The sequence below is a fragment of the Cygnus olor genome, chromosome 1, assembly GCF_009769625.2.
Source record: "Cygnus olor isolate bCygOlo1 chromosome 1, bCygOlo1.pri.v2, whole genome shotgun sequence".
Taxonomy (NCBI): domain Eukaryota; kingdom Metazoa; phylum Chordata; class Aves; order Anseriformes; family Anatidae; genus Cygnus; species Cygnus olor.
Genome location: NC_049169.1, coordinates 14,711,958 through 14,729,143, shown reverse-complemented (window position 1 = coordinate 14,729,143; position 17,186 = coordinate 14,711,958). Strand labels below are relative to the sequence as shown.

General features: G+C 44.7%; 1 protein-coding gene across 1 annotated transcript in view; it reads right to left on the bottom strand.

The window, feature by feature from the left end:
* Positions 1-3,493: 3,493 nt before the first annotated feature.
* CDHR3 (cadherin related family member 3) overlaps positions 3,494-17,186 on the bottom strand; it is a 30,514-nt gene continuing 16,821 nt past the window's right edge. The window contains 13 exon segments of the mRNA XM_040541413.1: positions 3,494-3,604; positions 3,607-3,782; positions 6,224-6,272; positions 6,779-6,810; positions 8,508-8,521; positions 9,856-9,947; positions 9,949-10,010; positions 10,013-10,037; positions 12,739-12,756; positions 12,759-12,941; positions 12,943-12,986; positions 14,799-14,970; positions 15,991-16,217. Coding sequence (XP_040397347.1) covers positions 3,494-3,604; positions 3,607-3,782; positions 6,224-6,272; positions 6,779-6,810; positions 8,508-8,521; positions 9,856-9,947; positions 9,949-10,010; positions 10,013-10,037; positions 12,739-12,756; positions 12,759-12,941; positions 12,943-12,986; positions 14,799-14,970; positions 15,991-16,217 — 1,205 coding nt within the window.

The window sequence follows — 17,186 nt, the reverse complement described above, 5'->3', positions numbered from 1 at the left end:
GAATGCACCACCTAGGCTCACCTCTGCTGGATGGAGGCATCCTGAGCAGTATTAGCTCTTAGATCTTGCAGCTCGCAGATCAGCGGTGCCTCTTTGTAGCTGTCTGTTGCTCAGAAGCTAGAGTATGCAAGCACCACCACCAGGGTATCTGCTTCTCACCCAGATGTTGGCCAGCTGTGGGAGACTGCGGCACCAGCAGCGTTGGCCGTGACAATGAGTTTGCTTACATGAATGTTCACAGCATGCTGTGATACCATGTTACGCTGTTGTTGGCTTTTTTTTTTTTTTTTTTTCCCGAGAAGGAAGGAAGGAAGTTTGCGTAGTTCAGCAGCAGGAACAGCAGTAAACAAAGATGAGTTTTTATCCATCTCCTTCCAAGTTTCCTGGCTGAAATGACAGCCTGTTTCTGCCTCCTTTAAAGGGGTAATTATCTCTTAATCACAGAAGTGGAATGAGAAAAATTGAGGGAGATTTCATCTAGCTTCCCTAGAGAAATGCCAGGAAAATAAACTTTTAAAAAAATCATGAAAACGATGCAGTTAACTTCTTCAGGTAACGAAGATTTAACGTGTGTAGGTGCCAGCTGTGCCTGTGGGTACCTTTATGTCGCAGTGACAAAGAGATTAGAGTTACAACAGAGCTACCTGTTACTGCAGAACTTCTCTAAGTGACTGGAGAACCACCTACTCAGAGGTTAAATATATCATATGAACAGGGCATGGCATGGCAGCTCACATGGGAGGGCACCTCATCGAAGGAAGGCTCTGTGACCACCGAGTGCAGCTAGCGGAGGCAGCCAGCAAACCCAGCAGCAGGCGCAGGAGGGCACAAGATGGCCGCTTCACCTCCTATCTTAGCAGTGCACGCTCCCTCAGCAACCATGTCATGGTTTGACACGCCGCAGAGCTCATTCCCCTGTAGCTGTTGGAGTTGCTGTGCCCACTGTGTCGAGGCTGCCACCCACCCAGACCTTCTGGCAGTGGGTGTAGCGCCGCAGCCTCAGGTTGCAGCGAGTGCCCAGGGCCTCTCCATGGAGCAGAGGCTGACGGTCACCTCTTCTGCAGAAGGTGTGTTGTTGTTGATGAGTTTTGTGCTTACCAACATGGTGAGGAGAGCTTTAAACCAGGAGAGATGGGGGAAGGGGAGAGTTACAGTGACCTGAGAGGCTTCATGGCGATTCCTCCAGCAAGTGCACGCAGCCAAGGAAGTGTCTGTAACTGTGAAGAAAGACCTGGGGTCCTGGGGGACAACAAGTTGACCATGAGCCAGCAAACGCAGAATCATAGAATCATTAAGGTTGGAAAAGACCCCCCAAGATCATCTGGTCCAACCAAAATGTACCCTTGTGGCAAAGAAGGCCAATGGTGTCCTGGTGTGCATTAGGAAGAGCACTGCCAGAAGGTCGAGGGAGGTGATCCTTCCCTTCTCCTCAGCCCTGGTGAGGCCTCACCTAGAATACTGTGTCCAGCTCTGGGCTCCCCAGTACAAGAGAGACATGAGGTTCCTGGAGTGAGTCCGGAGAAGGGCTCCTAAAACAAGTGAATGGACTGGAGCATCTCTCACATGAGGAAAGGCTGGGGGAGCTGGGCCTGTTCAGCCTAGAGAAGAGAAGGCTCAGGGGATTCTAATCAATTTGTATAAGGATGTGAAGGGAGGGGGTCAAAAGGATGGAGCCAGACTCTTCTCAGTGGTGCCTAGCAATAGGATGAGAGGAAACAAGCACAAACACAGGAAGTTCTGTCTGAACATGAGGAAAAACTTTATTGCGAGGGTGACTGAGCACTGGCACAGGTTTCCCAGAGAGGTTGGGGAGTCTCCTTCCCCAGAGTTGTTCAGAAGCCATCTGGACACAGTCCTGGGTAATATGCTCCAGGGGAGGCTGGACTAGATGATCTCCAGAGGTCCCTCCCAACCTCAGCCATTCCATGATTCTGCAATTCTGTGGTTTACAGCAAATGAATGCAAACAATGGTGGGTTGGAGCTCTGAAAATGTGACAAGCCCTGTTGGTGCTGGAAGGTCAAACAACGCTATAACAACCACCACAGCCACAGTAACTGATAACATGTCCAGAGACCATAAATCACTCTTTCCTATCTCTATCATTGTGTTCATGACACGCTGGGTTTCTGATTGCTCAATGAAATGTCATTTGACTCAAGATGTTTGGTGCTTGTAAGAAGGCTGTTCCCGACCAAACCACTCCTTTAGGCTGCAGACAAGGGTTGCAGCACTGTGAAGAGTGGTTTTGTAAGTGTAGGATCCTCAGTGAAATTACCCTGGGCCTCCCCACCCAGGGTCCTCTGTTGTAGGACAAAAAACAATATGCGTGACAGAATCTTAACTTACTGTCCTTGCTGAATTTAAACCAAGTATTTCTTTTGCCACCTAGCTGAGATCAGTCCCTTGATGCCAAAACACCTTTTCCTCATCAGAAAGAAAAGAAGCCAAGCCACTGAGTATTAAGTCATCATTTATAATTAATTTCTTACAAATAAAATAATTTTCTGAAATCTTGCAGAGTTTGCTTGTTTTATATCAGGTTCTTAGACAGCACTTACAGTATACTGATCACACTTGGAAAAGATGATTTCACCACATGTGTTTGCTGTAATTATTCTTTTGAGTGTGTTCCACTTGATTCTGTAAAACTCTGAATATGCCAGAGGAAATACCAAAGGTGAAGATATTGAATGCCACTAGTGTTACAAAAGATGCATAAATAATCTAAAACGTTGACATGACAGCCTGAGATACATGACAAGTTGTGGGTTGTCTCCACTCCAAACTGCTTTCAAGCTCTGTTCTTTCCTACAGCAAGACAGGATGGGGAGGAAGGGATGAAATAAAATACTGAATGAAAAGAAAATATTTTAGCTGTTACCAGCAAACTTTTCACTCTAATCTGCTTTTCACCCCTTCTGCTGTTCAGACTCAGCAGGACAGGAGAAGCAATCAGCCGCACACTCCATGCAGCTGCGCTCCTGGCCCACTCAGCAGGTCCGTGTGTGTGCTGCCCTCCCTGAAGAGGACCTGGCCATGACAGCCTGGGGGCAGAGAGCTCTTCCAAGGGGAGGTGCCAGCAGCTACAGCCCAGGGAGCAGCAGGTGCTTCTGTCCATGACAGTGCTTTCATTTTTTCTTCCTGCCCTTTTATGTCCACCCCTTCTCAAGAAGTGAGCATTCCTCTGCAACATCCAGAGTCTGTTTTTTGCACTTGGAGAAGCAAGGTCTGCATTTACCCTAGCTCCTAGACCATGATCATTGCCCCAGTTGTCACTGCACCTTCCCTTCTCTCCCAATCTTACCGGTACATGCCAAAATAAGTCCAGCTTCATCCTGCCTTTGAGTCCACAGCAGTGGCCACCCGATGTTTTGCAGCTGAGACAGATAGAGAGTTTTAAGGCTGGTGTAACAAAAATGCAGCATTCATTGTGGAGAAGAGGTCAGCATCTGCCTTTGGGGGCTGGTGAGGGTAACCCCGTCTGCAGATTCCTATTTCTGCTTTTGTACTTTCACCCCATCCTGTCCTGGTGTTTGTGATGGCCCTGCTGAGGGCTTGGCAGCTGTGGTTGGTTCTTCCTCTTTGTCTCTGCGGTTGGCTCTTTCCTCTTCTCTGAAGTCTCTTTTTTGCTTGGTGCCTCTGCTCTGCCTGTGTCATGGCCACCGTTGTCTGCGGCACTTGACGTTACCTGCATGGCCGGAGTGGGCTGAAGGGGCTCATTGCCCTTCTTCCACCTCCGGGCCCCCGACCACGTATTGAATTCGTAGATTTTGCCGGTGACTTGCAAGGGAGAAAAGACAAGGAATTAAAATCATGACTACTTTAGCAGATTAAGACATGACAGCTCTCCTCACGATAAGGCTGAAAAGGAAAATGTGAAAAACCTGGAAAACCAGATGAGTTGGGGAAGGTAGCCCTGAGAAGGAAATCTTCATTTCTGCAATGAAGTGTGGTGCCCTGGAAGTCCTGGAGGCCACTCAGCGGGGATGCTTTCCCATTAATACAAAAACTGGCTCTGCACTTCAGAGAATAGGAATATTCAAAACAGGACCTTGTTATCATCCTAACCCTCTATCCGAATTACAACTGCTGTGGGTTTTGTGGTCAGTGTAACAAACCCATACATAGTCCGTAGTTGTTATGACTTACTCTCCCCAGATTTGTGCCTGTGGCTATGCTGGGAAAGGCCACTGTTTATGTGTGTGCCTATTTTTCAAGAGGAGTTGCTTACTTGGTATAGCAAAACCTGCTAGGATCACAGTATGCTGTGTATGTCTTCCAGACCACGTCAGGTCATCTAGGGTGACACGAGGTTCAGAGATCTGGGATTCCCCATGGGTTTTAGCTGTACGCATTGTGTCACAATTTAACAAACTGATTTCCTCCCAGCCTGCTGTGAATACAGTGAAATAAAATGTATTTTCTGTTTGTGCATGGATATGCCTCCCTCAGATATACAAAATGTTGTTAAGTTTGGTTTGTTTAGCACACATTGCTACCTTTCCTTACTACAAAGATTTTTGGCCCTCTTCAGATTTTATGAGTGATTTCTACTTGGACACAAAGGAAGTCTCTCCTCCTTCAGTTCATTCACTATCCAGAGATAGGTGGAAAAATGCCCATCCATCCAGTGTGATTGCCTCATGGTCTAAATTATTGTCTCTTGCTAAACAGACAATCAGGAGCTGTGGTGGCACTGCTTGTAATTAAACGCTATTAATATGAGACAAAAAAGACTATTGAGGCCTGGAAAGAAACAGTGGTTACGTGTTACTACACGTTAGTTTTGTATCAGAATTAATGGTTTCTGACATATGAACACAATTTGAACAATTAAAGATGAAACTGGATCTCTTCACGTGGTATTTTTTCTGAGTGCTTACAAGGCAGGCATGTTAAAGCAGCCCAGATTGGGCAGCAGTCCCTGACCAGCCCTCCTAATCGTATTCAACAGATGAATTATCAAATTTCATCTCTGAACTGCCAGCACTCGATCCTCTATGGTTTGGGATGAGCCATGGATGGGAGAGGGAGGACTGAGGAGCCCACGCTCCTCTGCTGACACCACAAGCCGTGTTACATCTTAGGGCTTGTGGCAGGCACGACACAGGTGCTGTGGCTCTGGGGGGCAGTTTGGTGGGCTCAGCTGGCCATAAGCATGGTGTGGTCAGGTCTGCTGAGGAAGGGAACCACCAGGTGCCCAGCTCTTGCAGTGGCCTAGAGAACATCCATGTTTAACATCTAACAAACCAGTTACACAGGCAAAAAGCAGGGACTTCTGGACGTCCCTCCAGAATCTCTTTATAAATAGCAGGTGGCTTGGACTTGGCCCAAACCATCCTCAAGCAGCCTTGTGGATGAACTTCATTGCACAGCAGGGGCCCATTTGTTCACCCAAATTCTACTGAAGTCCCTGTGCCTAGTGTTTCCTATTAGCTCACAGCCTCTAACAGCCCAGAGACAGCTAATAAGAAACACGAGGTACAGACACTTGGGTGGAAATTTGGCTAGATGAATCCAAGCCTCAAAACAAGCCTGCCTTTTTTTTTTTCTGGATAATTTGAGACTTATTGTTTTGAACCTATTTTCAGATGTATTTGTTGAAGACCTATTTTGACCGGGTGTTCCACATTCTACCAACCCTTCCTCTCCATTACTGGGGCCCTCAGCCACCGCGACTGTATCTAAAAGCAGAATGGTCTTCTCTGTCCTCCCCAGCAAGAGATACTCAAGCCTCAGATAAATAGCAGCGATGTGCTGTTCCTACCTGGAGGAGGTTTGTGCAGGTGCCAGTAGCTCACCCACCCACCCTGCATCCAGGGAGAGGTTTTGGAGACAGAATCAGCCCACCTGCAGCTACATTAACCCGCTGGCCATTTCCCATGCATGGGGAGGTGAAACCACGTAGCCGTGACAGCACCAGGGCGGAAGGCTGGGAGCAAATTCCTCCTTCTCTCTCACCTCCTAGTACCAGCTCCTTACACTCAGTGTTAGCAGAGCAGCAGTGAATAATCTGACCGTTGGATGTGAGTGTATTCTACCATTAGAAATGTTACTAGGGCACTGTCTTGATTTTCACTATCTGTGAAGTATAGCTCCTGTTCTCCTTGGAAACAGCAAATCTGAAATACGAAAAGCAAATGTCAAACCATATTTAAGTCAACTAATCCAGTTTGTTTCTGGCCAAATATTCATATTCACTGTTAATTGCTTTTTATTACCTGGGTCTCTGGCTTCTCCATCAAAGACAGTGTTTAGCCTTGTCATTTTCTGTGAAGAGAGACAAAATGTGGAACAACCCTGTGAATTAGTTAAGCAAGAAGGAGAAGCAGTGACTTGGAAATGCTGACCTACATGGATGGAGGCGGATTTGTATGACCTGTATAGTGCATTCCTGTAGGCTGAGTTTAATCAAAACTGGCAACAAAGGCCATTTGTGGTGTAGGGTGTTGCTGCTAGATGTTCAAAGGAGAATTAATAAGGTCTAACATGCAAAATACCCCCACGTGTGTAAAACCACAAGAGCTTCACCTCCACCCAGAGGAGGGTTGGGAATCCCCTCTCCAAAGAACTTAGGGAGGGAGAGTGCACACTGCAGCCTTTATGCCTTTATGGCTATGGAAAAGGAAGGAGCCCCTAGATGTGGTATCTGGGAGGAAAAAAAAATAAAAATAATAATAAAAAAAAATCTATTACAATGGAAATACCTATGATCATACCACATGATGGGGGTCAAAACTAAACTTTTGTTTTGCTCTGAGGCCGGCAGTACTCACCAAAACCACTTCTTTCTTAGGTTTCTTCTTTCCTACAAGAAAGAAAATGCACATTGTAAAGAATCAGATTTTTTTTCTGACATTACTATAGATATTAAAGTCATGTTTTCCCCAAACAAATAGAGATTCTTAGTTCTCAGCTTCTCAGACATCTCAAATGAGTCTTACTTCTTTCAAAGGGTGATCCCTAACACTATTTGAAAAGCAAACATCTTCATAGTGTTTTGGAGTGAGGATTCACAGTTGCCAATGACAAATTAAAAGTTGAGCCTTGAAAAGTTTTATTCCTTCAGTCATGAATAAATAACAATGGTTTCTTAAACAAAACTTCCTTCATAAATGATATGAACTGATACAGAAATTCAAATGTGCTCATTATTTAAACTTATTCACACATCTGTTCAGTGAATAATTCCTTTTATGCATGCCACTGCACTCCACACTGTCACAACCAGAGTTTTTCTTCAGGGGTGAGATGCCCCCACCCAGGCACCTGGCCAGCACAGGTCTGTGCACCACATACCACCTCTTCAAGGCGTATTTTGAGGACTTGGGTGTTGTAGGGGCCTTGGACTGGCTATCTACCAGCAAGTGAATTTCACTTTGGGGAATATTTGAATTACAAATGTAGATTTTTTCCCATGAATGTTTGTACTTACTAAGCTTGTGCACTCACACATGCATTTGGAGACAAAACAGGGAAGTGCTGCAGATCCAGTCAAGTCATATTCAGATTGAAGAACAGTTTGGTTATGTGTGAATTTACCACACTATTAACTCATCCCACACGCAAACAAACACAGCAGCAGTGCCACAGGCATCTCAACAGCATGGATTTGTGGATGATACCCAACTAGTTGCTATGATTTCTTCTTGTTCACTCCTTGCTGGTTTGTTTAATGTCCTTCCTTTGGAGGAAGCCACCAAAGGGGTTTATGGCCAGGCATGCAATGCTCTGAAATGTTGCAGATGGGCCTGAACCTGAGCATCAATGGGAAACCTGTTCTGTCCGGCCTTTGCTGCCCAGCATTTGGGAACCAGTTTTCAGAAAGCACCAAGCACCCATTTTTTTGGAAACTGGCCAACGCTGAAATGTCACAAATTGGGCAACCAAGAGAACAGCTAGTTTTGTCGGGGTTTGTTAGTCATGTGTTGTTGGTTTTTTTTTTTCAAGCTGGGCAATACTGATCGAGGGAAAGGCATGCCATGCTTGTCAGGGGAATGCTAATGGGATTAAAAGGAAGACTGCTTAAAGAACACCTGGTTTTGTGTATGTAACTTACGCCCCTGCTAAGTTATACAAACACCTTTACAAGCACCAATACTTGAAAATAAATCTTAAAGTGTTTGTGATGAAGTCAGGGGAGCAAATGAAAGGGAACAGAGAACAGGGAATTAGAGTGGAGAGGACTCTTTAAGGGGCTTTGACGCGATAAGATTTTTTTTAACAGATAGCATATGAAATGCATGTGAAAAATACTGTAATTCTTTAGCATCCACACCAGAATACCAGGCTATTCTGAACTTGGGTTTACCTAGTAGTTAATAGATCTGAAGACCAAAAGGACCATCTCATAGGCTGGCATCCTATTATCAGCCACAGTGTTTGATCAGAGTACTTCTGTACTGGGCCAAATGTATTTGTCTAGAAATGGATTTACAAATTTTACACAGAACAGTAAACACAGCATTGTTGAGAGGTATTATAATATAGAAAAGAGGTACACACCTGGATCATTTATCCTGTAATGAAAAAAAATAAATTAAGAGGTGTAGTTAGCAAATGTCATGCTTATGCCTACATAAAGTATCATGCTTCACTCTCTTCCACTTGGCAAGAACGATGAGTTTCCTTGAGTTCTGGGATTTGCTTGATTTGTTTGTTTTATGCTTTTCTTTCACTAAATGCCTGCATCATTTAACACTGCTCCCAAACAGGAAAACAGTCCTGAGCATTGTGCTAACATATCTCCAAGAAGGGATGATAGTAAAAAGACACAGACTTATTGATGATAGCATTATGGATTTATGTAATCTGGAAAAATGTATTTCAGACATTCTCATCTTGTTCCATCCTTGGAGGAAGGTCAATTTTTTTGATCTGCTATGCTCAGATAATACTTTTTAAAATATTTGAAAGATTGTAAATGTATTTGAAAATATAAAAATTGCTTTTTAATGGAAGAGCCTGCTCCCAATGAATCACTTGCCCTATTAATAAATAATAACAATGGCCAAGCTATATGCTTCTAGATTCATTTGTCATTTTTATCACAAATTGCTAAACTCCTTGCACACACCATTTGAATTATAATCACAGTCATATATTACTTCTTTACATTTTCTATAATTTCTAAATTTAACTTCAAATCCTGAGAATATTTACAGAAATCCTTTTTAAAGCCCAGTCTACTGACAGAGCTGCTTATCTTGCTTTTGTGAAAATGCCAGTTTATAGGCACTCGGACTCCCAGCAGAGATCTCTTCCCACACTGAACCAGAGTTGTTCCCAGGTGCTTCCATGGCTTTTGCCAAAAAAGAGCACTTAGAGGTGCCATGAGGCTTTATGGGCCAGAGCCTTGCAACAGGCCTGGGTAACACTGCAGGAAATCTGCAGAAAGCGTTGCCAGAACACAGAATTTGGCATTAGTGCCAACATTTGGAAAGAACTCGGAGCTCCTAGGCTGGAGGGGAGGAATATGCAAGTGGTACCTGCCTGAATGGGAGTGCCCTTGCAGTGGGCATCGGGTACATTTGTATTTTTTGCTCAGCACAGTCAGGCACAAACTCCAACAGAGCCTTACAAGATTAGTCTGCCTTTAGAGGTCATGACTGTTAATTCCACTCTGACCTTTAGCTAACGCTAAAGTATTAGCAAATCCGTGAAAAAAAATCCATGGACATTTTTCCTTCATTTCTTGACATGAAATATTGCTGTAGCCAGTAATTGCATTTACTACAGCAGAGGGCATACCACCATAAAGCATTCAAAGGACAGATTTTGTTATGGATGAAAAAGGCTGAGCTCTCTCTGCCCGTGCCAGGGGCTCCCTGGCATGACACCCGGGAGGACTCACAGAGGAGCGCCGTCTGCTTTGTGCGCCGGAGGGCAGCAGGTGCGGAGCCACGTGGCCAGCAGGAGCCCCAGGTACCCCAGCAGTCCCAGGAGGCAGCAGACCGCCGAGGGTGATGATGAAGGGCACGTACCACGCCGAGTCAGAGTAGAGATTTCCTTCTTCGTCACCAGAGTAAAGCCAGGCTTTTAAAACAAGATAGGAAATGTTCTCAACGCTGCATTCTTGTAAGGTTACCGACACCGACGGCACCGTTCATCTGACTGAACTTCTGCACCCAGGCACCTGGCCCAAGCTTGCCCCAGGGCTCTGCAGATGATTGGCAGAGGAAGATAGCGTCTGCTGGAGAAGTGATTCACCCACGTACCTCTCTAACTACCGGCTGCCGAGGCAGCTCAGATGGCTGAGATGGGCCACCGAGATCCTGGGAAACCAAAGGCAGGTGAAACGGAGCCCACCCACAAATGCAAAAAGCTGGTTCCAGGATGGGTTTCAATGTCTAATATTAAAATAGGCATGCCATGGTGGGGTTGAAAAGCCTCAGATTGCCTGAGAAGCTGCGAGCGCACTGTTGGAGGGTTTGGAAGTTCAGGGAATACTGCCATTACCGAGATAATGGTTTCTTGTTACCTAAGGCAAAACTGGAAGTAGGTCATCTGCACTGCAGCGATCATTCGACCCCCTTCATAAAAGCAGTTGAACCCTGAGGAATTATGTTATTGTATAAAATAAATGAAACTTATTTTTTTTGCCCTGTGACTTGCTCCAGAAGGGAAAACCACACTTCCTGAGCAGTCGTGATCTTCCTCATCTTCTGTGTGCCAGGAGACACAGCTCTGAGCTGGCAGGTCACTAGCAGCTTATTCCTTAGGGTCCTGTCATGAAACTGTCTTTATATGGATTAGAAATTGTTTGCCCTACTTGGGTCAATCATGGTGTGGTTCTATGCATTTTGATCATCTACCAAAGGTTTTATTAAATTTTCTGTAAGACATTTGTAATCACATTGTGTATGAAATTCAGTAGGGTATCTGTTTTGTTTTCCATCTAGGGACATCTTTTCAAATAACTATTTAGGCCTTGCAAAAATTGACAAGGTAGCTGAAGTGGGTAATATCAGTCACTATTAAAAGGAGACATTTAAAGTGAAGAGCTGTCAGTGTCCATTGCCAGTCAGTTGTGCTGGGCACATGAAATCCTTACACAAAGGCTAAAATAATCTAAAGATCACCACCACTCCATCCTCATTAGGGACTGAAGTCACAGTGGCTTTTGGAACAGGGCTTCCTGTCACTGCACTACCAGCATTACAGCATCCTAGTCATCAGGTTGCTACACTGAACCAGGTAATGAGCAGTGATTGGGAGAAGGTGCTGAAATGGAAGTGCTCTTCTGGAGAACAGTCTGAAAATGGGAAGCTGATATCTCTGGCAGGCAGATTGAACATTGTGGTATGTGGTCTGTAGTGTCTGTGGTTTGTAGTAAGCATGGGAAAAGAACAGGGAATAAGTCTCGTTATTCAGCTTAACTTTTCATTTCTTCATCAGTAGGGAGGAGGAGAAGGCTGTGAAAAAAGCCATTTATTCCTTCCAAACAGAGCATTAGATGATAATTGGGGTTATAATCAGTCTGCAGTCTGGATTTAAGCACTTTCATAGCAAAGCGTCCAGACTTGCACGTGCTGTTTGGAGGATCCCCTGCTCTGGCTCAGTTACTGGCCTACCCTGGCACCTTTGGGCAGTTTTACAATAAATAACTCTTTACCCCTTCAGTGTCCTAATATTTCATTCCTGCATGCAGTGGAAAAAGGCTAATGCCATCTGCAGGCAGGGCAGAAAATGTATGACTATGGATGATGGAGAGATGATTACACAGAGAGATGAAGGCAGTGATCAGCACAAGGATGGAGGCAGGCTGTTCTGCACCCAACAGGCTGCGCTGCTTCAGCAGGCAGGAGGAAAGCAAAGCTCTGCTCGTGTCCTGCACTACCCTGAAGGAAACTGGCTCCAGAGCAAAACCATTGAGCCAGAGCTTGCCTGGGATAGACGTGCCAAGGAGCTGGCTGTATCACTGGGATGCAGGTGCACAGCTACACAGGCTGACCAGGGTGCGAGGCCAGGTCCCAGACTGGCTGCCAAAAGCTTTGCAGGCTTCCCCCGCTCAGCTATGGACCACCATGTGGATAGGGAGCTCAGGAAATACCCATCCCACCCATCTGGCCTTGCCTGTTTGAAACCCGCTGAGAACTCAGAACATGCTCAGGATGTGCACAACTGCTTCAGTTCCTGACAGGCAGCTTGAACTTTTACATGAGGGTGACCAAGGGATGGAAAAATGGCCCTTGTAAATGATAACGATTTCTTGTTGTCACTGTTATCACCTATTTTGACTTTGTTAGGCACAGAGTAATTCATCCCACTGCAAAAGAAGCAAACAGAAGTGCAAGGACAATGGAGTAGTGAAAAGCAAAAATAAATAAATAAAGACATAAAAGAAAAAAAGGCTGAGCAAAATGCATGAAGTAATTTAAGGTTCCAGGCAAAGGTTAACCCCCTACATTTTCCTTATTAATAAAGCTGCCAAAATCCTGAACTTTCCGGTACATGGTAATGGCAGAGTGCCTGGTCCTTGGATATTCACCCTTTTCATTTTAGAAACTAAAATACAAAACAGATGTTACAACCTTTACCAAGAATCCTTCCTGACACCAAGCGTATCAGCAACCAGTGGCTTCAATGTAAGAACACAAGGCTCACACTTCCCAAACTGGACCCACTGTTGGTCTTTGCTTTCCTTTTGCATATATCTACCCTCTTTTCTTCATTTCCACGGCGATTAGCCCATAAAAAGAACCGCAGAATTGAGCATAAATTTCAGTGAACTTACCGTGGTGGTAATGGCAGTTGGTTGGGGTTTGGGATAACCCCTGATGCTTAAGACACTGTACCAGTTTTAACTAGGTGTGCAGCTTTGTCCCTGGCAGACAGTAAATTGTCATCTGTTATACAGACGCGCAGCCTGTAAATCAGCCTTTTATCACGTCCGCTCTCATAGTTAAACCTAGATGCAAGAATCAGCCGAGATGTGTTTGGAGCCAGCACTTGGTGAAAAGGTGAAATGATTGTTCACATTGCCTGCAAGTGATAACAATGAATAAATAAATAAATGAAAACAACAAAAAAGGAAGAAAAGTGAAAAACAATCCCACATTAAAATAAATGCACAAAGCAAACAAAAAGAGCAGTTTCTGTTGACAACTTTTTATGAATCATTTTACACCTATGTGGGGAATATCATTCACAAGAATGGCTCTTCAATCTTACTGATACATATACAATCGCATAAAATAATACAATCATAAAATGTTTAAAATACGGAATAAGACCCTCTATGGGGACACAGCTGAGACAAGGTTGCCTCATTGGGCACACAGAGGAAGCTCTCACATCACGTGAATTACCTGTTCTTACAACCCGGAGCGCACTCAGCAGCAGCAACACGCAGCCAGGGTGAGGACCCTAAGGTGCTTAGTGATATGGTTTAATGGAGGCCTTGTTAGTGTTAGGTCAGAGGTTGGACTAGGTGATCTTGGAGGTCTCTTCCAACCTAGATTGATTCTGTGGTTCTGTGATTCTGTGCTGCAGGATTCCTCCTGCTGCTGGGGTGACCCTGCTGTGGCCCTTAGGCCATATGGGCACCACAGCATCTCCAGAGGCTCCTCCAGCCCTTTCCATGGCTTCTTCCCTCTGCCCAGAGCACACTCCCATTGTATAGCTTGTTGAATGGATCCCCCAGATGACAGCTAATGACTCAGGGGTCTTAATTGCCTCCAGGGCTTCATCTGCACTGTCAGCTGCAAGGGGGAGGGCAGAGAAGGGAGTTCCATGTGTCTGGCCCCCAGTCTCCTCATTTTCTGTTCATGTTACTGGAGATCTGCGAGTGGCCTGGGCAGCAGGGAGGCCAGCCCTGGTTGTTAGGCTTTGGACAGACCACGATAAAGAGTTCAAAGTCAGGGAAAAAGCACCAGAAATTACTTTGTTTTTGCTTTTGTTGCCCTGTAGAGCTCCAGAGTTGAGGCGACCTTGAAGGCCATACATATGGCCATTCACCATACAACATATAAGGGGCCATGGGCTGCTCTCTGGCTCAAAGGCCCACTGCATGGCACAAATCACATTTGTGTAGCCAGACCTCTAAGCCTTCACTCCACAGGGCCCATACACAGTGCACTGGGCAAGGTCCTGGCTTCCTCGGCAATGCCCAGATCTCTGGAAATGTACTGTTGGTACAGACCAAATATGCCAGCAACCACACTTAAAGTTTCAGCAGTGTGTCAATAACCTCAGCAACAACAACAACAAATGAAATTCCCCCAAGAGAGAGTGTTTCCTTTTTTGTGAAGCTAAATGTCAGTCCATAGTGTAACAGTTCTCCAGATGCAGCTGATTATTAGGTTTGAGCATACATTTTTATAATGTGGTTTTAATGCATAGGGCATGGAATTAGGACATGCAGGTTTGCTCAGTTACTTACCATCATCTGATTATCATCACCTAAGGGTGAGGCATGGAGAGTAACAGACACCACCACAGTTTCTTAAGATTCACTCAACTATAATTGGAAGTTAAATTTGACCATGCAGATCTTTCCAGCTCATTCTACTAAAGTCCTTGTCAATTATGCAATTCGTTGCCAATTAATTAATGTGGTAGGCAATCCAAACTTGCAAGGGCATCATTCTAGGTGGCAGAATCCACAGCCAACTTATAGAAACATCTCTTTTGATAAGCAGCAAAATAATGACATGTGAAACTTGGGGATCACAATTAGCTCTCCATGAGAAGTAGCACATAAACTGTGCTAGACCTCTATTTACAAATCAAATTGAACCATGTGTGTTTAAGAATTTTTGCACTGCTCCCAGCTCACATGCTATGATGCAGTACCTTCTTTAATGAAGTAACGGAAAGACCTGGGACCAGAATCGCGATCTTGACATTGAATCCTGAAGCCATTTACATTGGTCCCAGCTGCTAAACTGACTGGGATTTGAGATGAATAGAAATTGGGTGAACAAACTGGTTCTTCATCATTTACGTCTAAAACATTCACAGTTACCTGAAAGAAAAGAGTAATAGCTAGCTGAAGTTCCTCTACTGTGCTGAAGCAGAATTTTATTAACTTCAGAAATGATTTCACTTTGCCTCTTTTGCGCTTCTGATCAACAGCAGTTGAAGAGCAATGACCCTCCCTTCCACACTGGATTCTACCAGAAAATGTCTGTGATCATTTGACCTTCACTTCTTGCGATTGGCAATCTTTTGGAACAGTTTCCTTAACTTGAAGCACGTTCCAAAACCACAGGGATTTCGATCTGATGTGGCTGATCATTTGAATTACCTGAAGTGTGCCATAGTAAGAATGAGAAATAATAATAGTACCAGACATTCATTAAACTTCTTTTCAAATGTCTCAAATTGCTTCACAGACATTAGTTAGGCCTCTTAGCATAGTTAATAATAATTCAGAGTATGATCCATGAAAGGAAGGAAGACTCCTTATAGACTGACCATGCCAGTATGACAGAAATGCTGGTAATGGCCTTTCTAAACCCCCACTGACTCACCCCATAAAAACACAACTCTGATGGACTGCAACACAATTCTCATGTTACGTTGAGCATTTTGCAGTGAAAAAAGGTCACATATAAAATCATAAATATGTTTGAGCACCATAGGGGCACTACATGAAGTCCAAAAAAGACTCAATACTAGGCATGGTTGTGGCTGTGCTACTTGGCCTCAAGACTCTTTCCTTTTTCTGTTTTCTGGTACATATGTAGCCATAAGGAATACCTTAAATTGGCTAGGGCACAGAAAACAATTTTACTTATGTGTAAGATCAGGAAGAAAGACTGAAAAAAAATATTTAAAAATATAAAAATATTACTTTAATCCATTTTGTAAGAAACGAATCAAGACAGTAAGCACCATCTCTTTGACCTGACTAATTTACAGTCCTGTGCAGAACTTGCCTTTTACAGACCAAAAGTGGTTTGCCAAAAGGTCTTACTGCCCTTGTCAGGAAGAAGAGAGAAAAATGTAGATAAAGGGGGATAAGTAGACTGGATTTACTCACAGATGCTGTTGCAGTCTTCTCTTGGTCTGAGGCCTGCACTGTGAAAAGGTGTTTCTGAGTTGTTTCATAGTCTAATCTAGCCAAAATCTTCACGTCTCCATTAGTTGGGCTGATCCAGAATACATTTGTGTAATCCCTGGTGCCTCCTCCAGCTACAATGGAATAAGTGATGACACTGGGCGGCCAGTCTGCATCTCTGGCATGCACTTTTCCAATTCTGGATCCAACTAAGAGGAAGAAAATCCATATTTCACTAACATTTTAAACCTAGAGGAAAAGGAAGTACAGACTGCTTGTTCCTACAGAAGCTTGATGAAACCGTAACTACACATTTGTTTAAGAGTATTTTTCACCCCAAAGAAGTAAAGCATAATTGTAAGAAATACCAGTTTACCATGTTGTGTTATGGCTCCCCCATGTATAGGCTTGCCTACTAGCAATAAATACCACAATGCAAAGAGTCTGTAGAGAACCACAGCAGAAGTGCTCTGGTGGCAAGGACCACCCCAGAGCCCTGCACTGACACACAAATTACTGCCTTGCAGCAGCCCAAGCACTAGCTGGAGGAACAAGACTCTTTGTCCTCCTTCAGAAATAATCGCTGCTCCTCCTTCTGGGGTGTCTAAAGGGTGGTTTGAATCACCTTTGCATGGAGCATTTATGAAGCAAGCTACAAATGACAGTGCTGTAAACTGTGGGAACTACATCGGGATTGTGCACACCCATCTCCGCAGACTTGATTCAGACTTGACTCAGTGCTCAATGCCTCCGTATGACCTGGGGGCAATACGGGGTGAATAGGCCACATGCACAGAGTAAGGCTGAAGGAGAATGTAAATGAAGGGTTGGCATATTATTTTTCTTTCCTGACCCTGTGAACTCCAGTCCCGCTGCAAATTCTTGGTTCCTGTTTGGTATGGCAATAGCAAGCACCCTGTTAACGTCAGCTCAGCCCAAAACCTGAGCTGGGCTCAAGTTTTGTCTGCTCAGCCCGAGTGCTGAGTGACCACTGTGTGTCTCCTGGTCCTCCCGTAGCCTTGTTTTCCTGTTTTACAGGAGCCGGTGCTGTCAGTGTCCCTCTGCCAGGCAGACCTCCCCTGCGAGGTGGTTACCCTCAGCCTCCCCAGTGTCCCCAGCTCCGTCCCAGGCCACGCATCCCCACACCAGCTGTCCACCATATTCTTCAGCAACCAGCG